This window comes from Dasypus novemcinctus, chromosome 4, assembly GCF_030445035.2.
Source record: "Dasypus novemcinctus isolate mDasNov1 chromosome 4, mDasNov1.1.hap2, whole genome shotgun sequence".
In the NCBI taxonomy this organism is placed as follows: Eukaryota; Metazoa; Chordata; class Mammalia; order Cingulata; family Dasypodidae; genus Dasypus; species Dasypus novemcinctus.
The window spans coordinates 88968370-88982309 of record NC_080676.1 but is presented as its reverse complement, the minus strand read 5'-3'; the positions used below and the strand labels follow the sequence as shown (position 1 = coordinate 88982309).

General features: G+C 39.0%; 1 protein-coding gene across 1 annotated transcript in view; it reads right to left on the bottom strand.

Annotated features, from left to right (window-relative positions):
* CCDC80 (coiled-coil domain containing 80) overlaps positions 1-13940 on the bottom strand; it is a 40851-nt gene that overhangs the window by 9720 nt on the left and 17191 nt on the right. Inside the window, exons 4-5 of the mRNA XM_023583815.3 lie at positions 6548-6684; positions 3285-3433 (exon numbers count right to left, since the gene is read on the bottom strand). Coding sequence (XP_023439583.2) covers positions 3285-3433; positions 6548-6684 — 286 coding nt within the window. The remainder of the gene's footprint in view (positions 1-3284; positions 3434-6547; positions 6685-13940) is intronic.

The following is a 13940-nucleotide window of genomic DNA, read 5'->3' as shown; positions in this document are numbered from 1 at the left end:
TAAATAGAAAAGCCAGGAATCAAAGTTAGGGCTGTCTTATTCATTCCTTTCAGCAATACTTTACTTCAAGGTTCTTCTTAAGATTAATTTTAATTGTCAGCAGAGTGATTTCATGAATTATGACCACAAGACAGGCAGAGCCAGGAGACATTCAAATTTTAATCATATATGGTTCCAAATAGATATAAGAGAATTATGTTCCTGAAATATGTAATTCATATAAGAGCCCATCAGGCCAAAGGTCTTCATCATTAGAATGAAAATATATTTACAAATCTTAGGACCCCTATCTAGTTCAAAGACTTTAGATAAAGAATATGCATGGGTGTCTTAAGAATCAAAGAAATGTCAAATTCAAACCAGTGATCAAACTGGATGAGAGCTGTAAGCTTTTGTGAGTGGAAAAAATGAGCTTTCCCTTTCAAGTTTTCAAACCCATGACAAAGTGAGTATAAAAGAGTCTCCTCCTGGAAATGGTGAATTCCTCTAGATATCTGAAGCTCCAGGTAACATGGCTGGTGGGAATCCCTGATTTTAAGTAACATAAGTGAACTGAATGCTAACTGTTTTCTTTAGAAGGTGAGCAAACTCAGTTTTCTGAAATGGTGGTTGCCTCTCCTAAGTGAGTGTAAATCTTTCAGTCATGGGAAGATTTAGAACAAGGAAGAGAAAGTTTTCAAAGAACCAAAACCAAAGTAATAATAAGTGTTCTTAGAAAAAAATCTATATAGTTTTATGTTCTTGTGAAATGTAAAATTTGGCCTAATAGAATAACTACCTTGAAACTACAAATTAAAATGTATAACTGAAAGATTGGTTTAGATGTGCTTTTAACCTGAAATCTTTCCAAGATTATACAGTTATTGAAAAATTTAAGAGACCCTTAGATTCACTGTATAAGTTTTGTTTATTGAATCAATGGATTACTTACATACTTAGAAAGGTTTTGTGGATTTATTTAAAATTGAAATATATTAAATGCACAATTGCTGTTCAAAATGATGAAGTTATTTACTAAGTTTGTAAGAAAGATCAAACATGGTTCTAGCCTCCTTAAAAGTGATAGCTTAGGGAAGTAGATGTGGCTCAACTAGTTGGTTGCCTGTCTACCACATGGGAAGTCCCAGGTTCAGGTCCTGGTGCCTCCTAAAGAAGATGACTAGACACCTGCACCTGTCACAACAAGCTAAACTCCACCCCCACCATAGCAAGCAGATGCCAGAAGCCAGCCAATGTTTCAGCCTTTGGGGAGCAGATGTGGCTCAGGCCATTGGGCACTTGCCTCCCATGTGGGAGGTCCCAGGTTCAGTTCCCAATGCCTCCTGGAGAAGGCAGGCAAAAACAATAAGCAGACAGACCAGAGAACCTTCTGGGGAAGGGGGTAAATTAAAAAAAATAAATATAAAGTAAATAAATCTTTTAAAAAATGATAGCTAAAATTTGCTAGATTATAAATAGAATAATAGCATTTATAAGCTGAACTTAAAAGTTTAAAACTAAGGTTTTTAATCTATAACTTTAATATAGTTAAAACTAATTATTAAAATCAGAAGTAAACTTATAAATAATCGTTTGTGCCTTAAAAAAGGAAAGAAAAACACCTCAAGGACAACACGCACACAAAAAAGCTCTTATCATTAATATCCTAAGTCAGTGCCATTTGGAGGATCAGAAGTTGGTGTTTCAGTGTCCCCCGGGCAGATCAAAGAGGCACCTGCCTGGTAGAGTTCTGGCGCCCTTTCTCAGCTAGGATGGAGGCCTCAAAGCTGGGTTCTGCTTTCAGTCCTTAGGAAGCATGTGCCTTCCATTCCCATTCTGGACTGCGTGGAGAGGTTGGATGGAGAAAGAACCTCAGGTTCCTTTCAGCACTGAAATCCTGTGGCTATAGGAGAATTTACTTTCACTTCAAACTCCAGGCCTCTGGGTTGGGACTAAATTAATTCCCATTATATTTTCAAAAGAGTGTAGGATAAGAAAGTGGACATTGGGAGTTAGATAGTCTAGCAGCCATTGAATCCTAGAACTGATGTGAGAAAGTTACTTACTCTCCAAAAAACCTCAATTGTCTGATCTGTGATATGACAATAGTTACAGTATTTAGAACATGAAATTGTTGTGAGCATTAAACCAGGGAATGAAGGTGGAGCGCTTAGCAACAGAGAGAAGCACACATGCGGTGATCATAGCAACCCCGGTGTGGAGGTAGGGCTACTTGCTATCATTATTTTCCTTTGATAGGTGAGAGATTTTAAGAAAGGCTAATTGGAAAAGCTCAGGGTTAACACAGCTAAGAAGTCACATGACCAAAACCAGGACCAATGATAAATCTCATATGCTTTCCATATCACAATGCTTTGTGTTAAGAGGCACAAGCCTCCTGAATCTAAGAATTCAAAACTACTTGCTTAGAATTCCCATAATTTTTGACTCTCTGACTCACATATGGAGAATAATATGCTTTCATGGACATGAGTAAGGCAGTTCTGCCCACAGGGATACGTGTTTCCCAATGAGCCTCCAAGCAGATGCTTGCCTCATTTGTGAAGCCCCTGAGCTGCGCAGTACAGTCTGCGGGGTGTTTACGCTGAGGCCTCTGTGAGTTTATCTGTTGCTGTTGGACCATTCCCAGCTTTGCTTCTCCCAAGGTCCTGAAGAACTATGACCCAACATGTGTGGGGAAAGGAGAAGAGAGGAAAGTGGAGTGATTATTTGACACTTTTCTCTGGGTGTACTCCTTTCCTGCTAGCACTGGGGTTACTGTAGAGTGGTTTTCAGTAAAGCACACTCTCCAGAAAATCAGGAAGCAGGGTCAAGACGTTTTTTTTTCCCTTTTGAAGTCCTAGTTGGGCTGTTATTGTTCCATGCAGAGTTGGAAGGAAGCAGAAAATCAAGAACAGTGTGCCAAACCCTGTTTGGAACTAGTAAAATAAAAATGCTGTATACAAAGCTCTCCAAATTCAGCGACTGAATAAATTAACCCTCATCCAAGGTCAGAATTCTGTATTTTTGCCAAAAACAAGGATCAGAAGAGAAAGAAAAGACCCACCCAAGGTCACTAATCAAGTCAAGCCTGGAACTTAACCCCACCAGCCTGATGCCCAGAGCCATTTCCTACAGGAGGAGATGAGCCTGGTCACCAACGTGCTGTGAAACTGAGATGGACCCAATCCAGGAAAAGACTGCTCTCTGCACACACATGTGGCTCTGTGTTTCCAGGGCGTTTCCATTTGCTCACCCTGAACTTATGCCCTCCTGCCCCCTCTGGGAGCCCAAAGGTGACACACCTGGATAGGAAGTTCTCCAGTGACTGCTTCTTGTCCTCCTTGCAAACAATGCCCTCCCTCTTCTGCTTCTCCATGTCTTTGATTCGGGACTGGAAAGTATCGATCAAATCGAACACAGACTTCATTGCTATAGGCACCTCATAGTATTGCTGTTCAAGAAAGAATAGGAGTTATATAATGTATAAATGAGTTTCTTCCCTCTGTTCAGAAGATAGAGAACTTAGGAGAAATCAGGGGTACTGTAGGAGTTTGATATTGTTTATGAATTCCAAAAATAGGTATTAGATTGTGTTTGTAAACGGGTCTGTTCCTCTGGGCATATTAGATTCAGAGATTTCACTTTTACTTGATTAAATTAAGATTGGGGTTTTGATTAGGCCACATCCATAGGATGTTGAGTCCCTGACCCCCTGGTGGGTGGGGACTCAGAGAGAAAATGACACGGCAGAGGAGAGTTTTGAGTTTGGATGCTGGAGTCACCAGAAGTAAATACACAGGAGAAGAACACAGAGGACTAAAGACAGCTCCATAGACACGGCAAAGTCCCTGGGAAGAGAGAAAGCCTGATAGTCTACAACTGACCTTGTGGAGAGAACAGAGCAGCCAAGCCTGGGAAGAAACAAGCCATGGGGAGAGAGACGAGCCCTATACCAGCCTACAGCTGAAACCAGAAGGAGCTGGGCCTGAAAAGGAAGCCTAAACCCTCTTAGAGACTGGCAGCCATCTTGCTCCAACACGTGGCAACAGACTTTGGTGAGGGAAGTAACTTATGCTTTATAGACTGGTAACTGTAAGCTTCTATCCCAAATAAATACCCTTTATAAAACCCAACTGATTTCTGGTATTTTTGCATCAACCTCCCTTTAGCTGACTAATATAGGCACTCTGGGGAAATCAGAACCTGGATTTATAAGCCTGCATTAGTATTCTGCTAATATTTTGCTAATATTTTGAGCTTCTGAATCCATGAAACAATTGCCACTTCCCATTTCAAGAGGAATTCTTCTTAACTGTGCTCCTTTCATATAAAAGGGCCCACGTCTTCGTCAGCCATATCCTAGACTCACTTCTCTTCTTGTGGGACTAAGCCAGTTCCTGTTCACTACACACCTAGTGAGGTAGTGAGAAACACTGAATTTAACCCAGGACACACTGGAGTCTGACCTGAGCAAAAAGAGTAATTTTCCATCATAATGAGGTCTGTCCTGTGGTCACCTAGAGTCTACATGAATTATTCTTAATGGCCAGAGAGTATGGTGAGTGAGCATCAGTTAAAGTAAGTTGCATGTGCTGCACATTCTCAGAAATAAGTTGGCATCCAATTTAAGGACAGCGAAATTCAGTTTCCTGGATCATAGCTGTCTGGACTTACAACACCAGTCTGGAATGAATTCTGGGGCTGAATATAACCAGCACAAACTAGAGGGCCAGGAGGCTATAGCTTGGAGCTGTACCCCAATGAGAATTCAACAAATTATAGAATGTTATAGCTGGCATGGACCTAAGAGATCATCTAGTACAACTTCTCATAGTAGAGATGCAGCCATGAGTGCTGAATTACTAAAGGGATATTTCCCACATCCAGAAAAAATTCTACAAGTAGAATAGTCCAGGCAACCTTTTTCCTAAAGACTCTCTTGTGAGTTTAACATACTATCAGTGTGCTAGGACAGTTAAGACAGGGGGCTCTGGAGCCAGCCTGTGTGGGTTTAAAATAAAATGCTAACTGACTGAACTTGGGCAAGTTATTTAACCACTCTGGGCCTCTTTTTTCCTCCATGAAACAAAGATAATACTGGTATTTATCTTAAAGGTTTGAGACAAGAATTATACATGGTCGCGCAGAGTGCCTAGCACATGGAAAGCACTCAAAAAAGATAGCTATTTTTGTTGGCATTATTATTATGACTACAAGACAGTTTTTCATGATTCAGAAACTTTTTCCCTAAGCAAAAGGAAAAAATATGTATAGAACCCTACAGTTCTTGCCCATATTGGATCAGGAAGAAACTTCTAGGATTTTCCAAAGCATGCTGTACATTTCTTGAATGGAGAGGCCAAATACTCTTCACCTTTTATTCCCAAAGCCTGGCACATCATAGCTGCTCAATAAGTAATAGGTATACAATGTTAATATTAAAGAAGAATTTAGTCTGAGTCAAATAGTAGGACCATGAGAAATTGGTCAGACCCATTCGTGTGGTGGTTTGGAGCTACATACCCCAGAAAAACATGATCTTAAGCAATCCATTCCTGTGGACATGAACCCTTGTATAAAGGACCCTTTGTTGAGGTTACTTTGGTTAAGGTGTGGCCCAGGTGGGGTCTTAATTACGATGGGCCTTAATCCTACCACTAAGTCCTTTATAAGCAGAAGGAAATGTAGACACATAGAGGAGAAAGCCATGGGAAAAAGCTGAAAGTCAGCAGAACCCAGAAGAAAAAGAAGCAAGGAGGGGCTGCCATGTTCATTGATATGAAACAGAACAGTCAAGGACCAAGGACCAAGGACCACCAGCAGCCACCTCTAGAACACCAAAGTCTTCTGGGAGAAAGCATCACCTTGATGATGCCTTTATTTTGGACTTCTCTTAGCATCAAAACTGTGAACCAATAAATTCCCATTATTTAACCCAACCCATTGCATAGTATTTCCTTTATTTATTTATTTATTTATTTATTTATTGGCCAGTAAAAAGACTTTATTTGGGAAATGGGGGAAGAACAGAGCTTGCTGAGAAATGGGAAAGATGGAAATACTAAGATTTGGTGCAGGCCCCTCTAGGCAGAAAGAGCAGGCTCTGCCTCATATGATTGCCTTTTAAACTGTTATTAATAATTATTCTACCCCCTTGCTAATGATAAATGGATGGTACCCAGCAGTTACTGGTTACCCCACCTATGGTGGAGACCAATGGTGAGGCCTTTTGGAAAATCTGGGGCCAAGGGGAGGTCCCAGAAGAGAAAATGGAAACTCAAGGTTAAACTCAAGGTCCCAGCAAGGTCTTGCAGCAATGTGGTATGCTGGTATTTGCTTTAGCAATGAAAAAAATTAAAATACCAATCTTTTCCATAGACCACATTTCTGGTCATGAATTCTGCAGGAAATCTTGGAATATTTGGGCCATTTCAAAACCTTCCAGTTTATGAAGTAATTTGTGAAACTTACTCAGGTGTTCAATATACTCATTGCCAAAAAAAAAAAACGCAGGGTCACAATTCTAAGGAATGGAAACGCCACCATCTAGAGCAGGACCCGGTACCTTTACTCTCAGGTCCACGTCTGTCAACACCATGAAGAAGTCATTGTAGGTCATTCCATACTCTTTCCTCAGCTCACTGATGAGATGCTGGTCTACCAAGTCCTCATCATCCACCACTCGCATGGGTTTTTCATTATCTTAAGGCAAATGAAACATGGTAAGTTTGGATGTAACAAGATAGAAATGGGTGGGAAGTGAGTGGGTAGAGCCTCTGGGCTTCCACCTGCTTTAATCAGACCAGCTGTCACGACTTTTACATATTTGACTAACATTTTGTTTGAGCAAAAGTTTCCAACATGAATAAATATAGAAATAAATGAATAAATACACTAATTTTGAAAGCCACTCTGCTGAACATAATCAAGGTCCCCCTCTCTGCCCACCCTGGTTAGAGTGAGTCAGAAGGAGCAATGCAAGAGTGAAGATTGCTGAGTCATCCTTGAAAGAAGACTGTTAACTCACCCAAGAAATCAGTCATTACCCCAGTACACCAGGGGATTGGACCCAGATACTTTGAATGAGTTTTCTTATTTCCATTAAACACAATTCTGAGTCTAAAATCGGTGTCTATTCCTCTTTTCTATTATAGAATTCTTTCTGAAATTCAGTAAATCATGTTGTTGCTATGGAGAGAAATTTAGAAGTCTTTGCTCAAACCTAGGCACAGGTTCATTTTGGCTCCACATGAAGTCAAGCTATTCATAATATAAGTCTTTTAAATTATTGTAATTATTGTAAGTGAATTTGTGGAAGCTTTTAACCTTGCCTTTTAACTATTACCTTGTCAATCATCAGACCCTAAAATTCAGTCAGAATTGTTCCTGAAGGTATTGCTGAATTACTGAGCAGCTTGAAAATCAAAGTAACTGTGGCTTTACATGCCAACTCATGTCTGGAAAGCAATTTAACATTTCCAAGGACAGCTATATTTACTTTTTCCTTTCCATACAGGCTATAATGTTTCCCTCAGCCTATCTAAACTTCCATCTGTGAAATAATTCCTATATTAAAAACTAATGTGAAAAAATTAAAATTAATAAATATGGGACAATGGAAATATTAACGAAGAGAACATATCAGTTATTATCAACATTGCTACCAGCTGAATAGTAATACTGTAGAAACTAACACAATTTTTCACATACAGAGGTTATAGTTTGAGTGCCATAGACCATTATTCTTTTACTGATAAGAAGGGGACAATTAAAATTGAACTAGTAATTTGGATTACTTGATTAGGATTGTTAAATGTATATTAACAAGGAGTTTTATTTCTCCCAAGGAGATCAAAATGAAGACAGAGGAGAGAATCTGTTTTCCTCCCCACAGTCATAAAAGTGCTTTGTGGAGTTGATCCAAAGGTGTGGAAGTTGAGAGACTACTCAAATACCAACCTCTGTCTGCAAAATGGAAACTCATATGCCTCATACATATATAAACTTCTTTTTCAAATGCAAATTGTGGTTGTTATTAATAAAATGCAAGTTACTTTAAAAGGATTGCTAGAGAAGCAGGTGTAGCTCAGTGGCTGACTGCCTTTTTTGCATGTACAAGGTCCCGGGTTCCATCCCCAGTGCCTCCTAAAAAAAAAAAAAAACGAATTGCTAGAGTCACGGTGTTTCCCCGTACTTATTTGAGTATAAAAAGTGAGAAGTAGAATAAAGTGTATGGCTTTACTCTTTGTTAAAAAGAAATAAAGAAAAAGAAAATGCATCCTTGGGGTATATAGTAATACTTAGGAGCAGGTCTGAAAGGAAACAGCTGATAACAGTGGTTGCCTCTGGGAATGGGATGGCAGTGGGGAGAAGTGAGAAGAAAACTTTCACTATTTAATCTATCCATATCTGTATTATTTAAATTATAACAAGGAGCATATTTTACTTTGTCATTAATAATAAGATTATGATAAAGACAATAATTAAAAATAGACTCAATTTAAAAACTGATTTTTAAAATGCCCTTAACAATTAATGTTCTGATACAAAACTTTACAAACCAGATTTTTTCTTGTCCTAGGAATTACTATGTTTGACTCCTAGTATGCACTCATTTTTGCATTTGTTCATACAGCAAAATATTTAGTGCTAGTTTCCTGGTCAGGTTCTGTGCTGGATGCAGGATTCAGAGATAAGTAAGACATGATCCCTGACCTCAGGGAATTCAAGTACCTCGTTAGAACCAAAATAGGTAACTAACATTTACCTAATTTGTGAAGTCACAAAAACCATTGAATGGCTGAGATGGAAAGAAGTTGTGCATTGCAGTCGATTTTTTTTAAAAGTCCCCAATTCTTCACCCCTCCCATTAACTATGCCTTTAGCTTAATAGCTCTGCAGCTTCCTGTTAGGGTAAATGGGTTGAATCACCCTCTTGATTCTTAGCTCATCTATGCATCTGCTTTGGCCGATGAAATGTTAGCACAAGAGATACAAGCAGAAGCTAGAACTGGACTTGCACAATGAGGATTGTTCTTGCCTCTGTGGTCACCATGAGAACATGCCAATGCTATTCTGATAGAGGATCAGTCAATCCAAGTTATAAGTCATCCCAGCAAGGCTATCTTAGATCAGCCAACAGCCGGCTGACCCCCAGACACGTATACAGACCAGTTTAGGTTAGCAGAACCATCTAACCAAACTACAGCTGACAGCAGATAAGTGAACAAGCCTAATCAAACCCAGCCCAACCCAGATTAGCTTAATCCCACAGATTTGTGATTAAATAAATATTTATTTCCATATGCCCCTGAGGTTTATGGGTCTTTGTTACACAGCCTCACTGTGACAGTAGATTACTGACATAGACATTAGCTGGACCAATAGAAAGCCAGTTGCTTTATTTAGGATGAAACTAAGGACCTATAGTGTGGTATAATGCTCAAATCCTTTCTTTTTTTCTCTCTCTTCCCTGCACTCCACCCCCCCTCCAGTTGTCTGCTCTCTGTGTCCTTTTGCTGTGTGTTCTTCTTTGACAGCTTCTATCCTTATCAGTGGCACCGGGAATCTGCATTTCTTTTTGTTGCATCATCTTGTTGTGTCAGCTTTCTGTGTATGTGGTGCCATTCTTGGGCAGGCTGCACCTTCTTTCACACTGGGTGGCTCTCCTTACGGGGTGCACTCCTTGTGCATGGGGCTCCCCTACGCGGGGACACCCCTGCATGGCAGGGCACTCTTTGAGCGCATCAGCACTGCGCATGGGCCAGCTCCACACAGGTCAAGGAGACCCAGGGTTTGAATCACGGACCTCCGATGTGGTAGGTGGACGCCTTATCCATTGGGCCAAATCTGCTTCCCTCAAATCCTTTCTTCAGGAGTAAGGCACTCATTTTCCCAGCTGGTATTAACGTTAGCAGTGGGAGTCCTTCTCTGAGAATTGCTCTCAATGAAGGGAGTTGCCTTTCCCCAGGTCACATTTATCCTGGGGGACAGGAAAATGTACATTCAATGGTTGGTATAGTGGGGGAGACAACAGGTATCAAAGCTGGCCCCCTTGCCTCTATTGTTCCATCAAGTTCTAGCGCCTATCCAATCTTGCAGCCTTCATTCCTCCCAGGTCCTGTAGGCAAATCTGAGAGTCTCAGAGTCTGTTTCCCAGGAAATTCAACTTGTGACAGACTGAAAGTAGGGGAGTGACATATAAACGTTTACCCTGCAAGTTAATAAACAGTGAAGATTAGGACTCAGGTAACAACCTCACTGCTGTCCAATGCTCTCTCTATTATAACAAAATACCTCATATTCAAGGGATAGAGAGAACCTAGGACCAAAATTTAAGCCAAACTTGACTGACGAAGATATGGCAAGAAACCAATTGCAGCTTGGTTACTCCTTTCAACCAAAATATTTTCTGAAATGTTTCAACCAAACTTCAGAAATAAAAAATTTTGTACCCTCAGACCACCAAATGAAGGTTTGTGTTGAGTAGGAGAATCTGCCAAACAAAAACAATGAATGCACTGATCAATGCTGAACCTAACTTGGGTGAGGGCAACTCTGCAGCAAGACTGCTACTTCCTGAGGAAGAGCATATGGCATTAGGCCAGTTCCTATCTCCAGCTGTATGCTCCTGACACAGGTCTTGTTACACTCTACATTCTGTCTAAATCAGGGCAAAGTTCTTTTCAGAATGAAAAAGCAACATAGTGTTGGCAACTTCTTGATAAATTTATCCAAGTTCTGCCAAAGCTTTCTAGTCCTCATCAAAGGCTGTAGGACTTAGAAGCAAAAATTCTTTAGGAAGTAAACTTCCTCAACATGATAAAAGGCATGTATGAAAACCCAACAGCTAACATTGTACTCATTGGTGAAAGAATGAAAGCTTTCCTCTCAGATCTGAGTCAATGATGCGCACTGTCACCCCTGTTATTCAACATTGTGCTGGAAGTTCTAGCCAGAGCAGTTAGGCGAGAAAAGAAATAAAAGGCATCCAAATCGGAAAGGAAGAAGTAAAACTTTCACTATTTGCAAATGACATAATCCTATACATAGAAAGCCCAAAAAAATCTACAATGAAGCTAATAGAACCAGAAGAGCAAAGTGGTGAAAAACAATATCAAAATCACTAGTGTTTCTATATACTAGCAATCTGAGTAGGAAATCAATTTTTAAAATTCCATTTACAATAGCAACTAAAAGTATCAAATATCTAGGACTAAATTTAAACACGGATGTAAAAGGCTTGCACACAGAAAACTATTAAGACACTATTAAAAGTAATCAAAGAAGGCTTAAATAAATGGAAGTACATTCCGTGTCCAAGGTTGAAGACTAAATATCATGCAGATGTCAATTCTACCTAAATTGATTTAAAGATGCAACTCAATCTCGATAAAAATTCCAACAGTCTACTTTAAAGAAATGGAAAAGCCAATTATCAAATTTACTTGGAAGTGTAAGGGGCCCTAAACAGCCAAAAACATCTTGAAAAAGATGAATGAAGTTGGAGGACTCACATTTCCTGGCTTTAAAACATATTACAAAGCCACAGTGGTCAAAACAGCATTGTACTGGCATAGGATAGATATATTGACTAATGGAATCTAATTGCGAATTCAGAAACAGACCCTCACATCTATGGCCAATTGATTTTGGTAAGGCTGCCAAGTCCACTCAATTGGTAAAGAATAGTCTTTTCAACAAATGGTGCTGGGAAAACTGGATATCCATATCCAAAAGAATGAAAGAGGATCCCTGTCTCATGCCGTACACAAAAATTACTGCAAGATGGATCAAAGTCCTAAATATAAGACCCAGGATTATAAAACTCCTAGAAGAAAGTGGGAAGCATCTTCCAGTTCTTGTGGTAGACAATGGTTTCTTTGACTTCACACAAAAAAGTACAAGTAATGTAAGAAAACAGAGATAAATGGGACTCATCAAAATTAAAAACATTTGTGCATCAATTTACCATTAAAATGAAAAGACAGCCTACTCAATGGGAGAAAATATTTGAAAACCATGTATCTGATAAGGGTTTAGTATCTAGAATATATAAATAAATTCTACAACTCATCAATAAAAAGACAAATAAACCAATTAATAAATGGACATTTCTCCAAAGAGGAAATACAAATGATTAAAAAGCACATGAAAACTTCTCAGCATCACTAGCTTTAGGAAAATGCTAATCAAACCCACAGTGAGATACCATTTCATACCCATTAGGATAGCCACTATTAAAACAGAAACCCACAAGTGTTAGAGAGTATATGTGTGGAGAAATAGGAACACTCATTCACTGCTGGTAGAAATGTAAAATTGTGCAGCCACTATGGAAGACAGTTTGGCAGTTCCTCAGGACTGTAAGTATAGAACTACTATCTGATCTGGCAATCCCACTACTAGGAACATACCCTAAAGAACAGAAAACAGGGACTCGAACAGATATTTGCACACTGATGTTCATAGGGGCATTATTCGTAATTGCCAAAAGACAGAGCAATTCAAGTGTCCATCAAACAATGAAGTGATAAACAAAATGTGGTCTATACATACAATGAAATATTATTCAGTCATTAAAAGGAAGGCAGTCCTGATTCGTGCAAAAACATGGATGAACTTGATATTATGTTGAATGAAATAAGCCAGACACAAAAGGACAAATACTGTGTGATTTCACTGTTATGAACTAATTATACATGGTTTGTTTGTAAATGCACAAATTCTGTAATAAAGAAAAGATATTACATGACAGAAGAGGGTAGTGGGGGATGGGTTAAATAAGGTGAGAAACTCTGGGTTTGTGTAGAAAATCCACAATCAAACCTCACACTTTCCTTTATGTTTGTGAGCCAGCAGTGAGGCCAATCTGGCTGTAATTTGAAAAAACAAACCCATGTATATTTATTTTCTAAATTTGGATTTTTACATATTAGTCCTTTTAATTTTTTTAAAAAAGATTTATTTATTTACTTATTCCCACCCCCGTTGTCCCTCATTGTCTGCTCTCTGTGTCCATTTGCTGTGTGTTCTTCTGTGTCTGCTTGTATTAGTCCTTTTAAATAAAGCATATTTTTAAGACATTTAAAATATAATTATCCTATTTAAATAATCAACACAGGCCAAAAATCTCTCAGCTGTTCTTTGTGTAAATCTGGAGGCAAAGACTCTAGCAGAAATTGAACTCCTTTTATCTCAAGGATAATCCCAGGATTGCTGAATAGTTTATAGTAGGTTGTTTCAGTTAGTATAAACTTTGCCTCCAGGTATGGGAATTATTCTCCTTTTGATTAGAAACAGATAAATCCAGATAACTTTGCTTGCATTTGATCTGCTTGCCCCCATTTTATTCTACGAGCCATTCACCTGCCTACCTACCAAACCATTGTGAGATGAATGACTGGATTGAATACACAGGTAGGGCTAGCCTGGCCATTCCTGATCACAAGGATGCTGCTCTCACTGGGTGCCTAGAGAGATCAATTTGTCTAATCGGTGAAGAGTGTGAACTGTCCTGATGTTTTTCTGTGCTACACACTGACTTCACCAAACTTTAAAAGTTATTTGAAAAATATATTCAGAAATCTTTAGTGACTTCCCATGATTTATCAAGTAAATTTAAAATCTTTGTCCAGTATTAAAAATCCTCTAAAACCAACTGCCAAAATAAATTTCTAGCCCTCTATTCCACTTCTATGCTACACCCAATCTTTGCCTTTCGACAAAACCTAGCAGTGAATCATCTGAACAATATTTTTAAAATATGGATTCCCAGAGCCCATCCCCAAACTAATGACTCAGTATCTTGGAGTGGGGAGAAGAACAAGAAAACTGAACTTTCATTCTAATTTATAGAATGCTACAAATTGAGATGAAAAAGACTAACAACCTACAACACAATAGAAAAGATGGTCAAAGAACATAGAAAAAATACAAATGGTCCTTCAGCATATGAA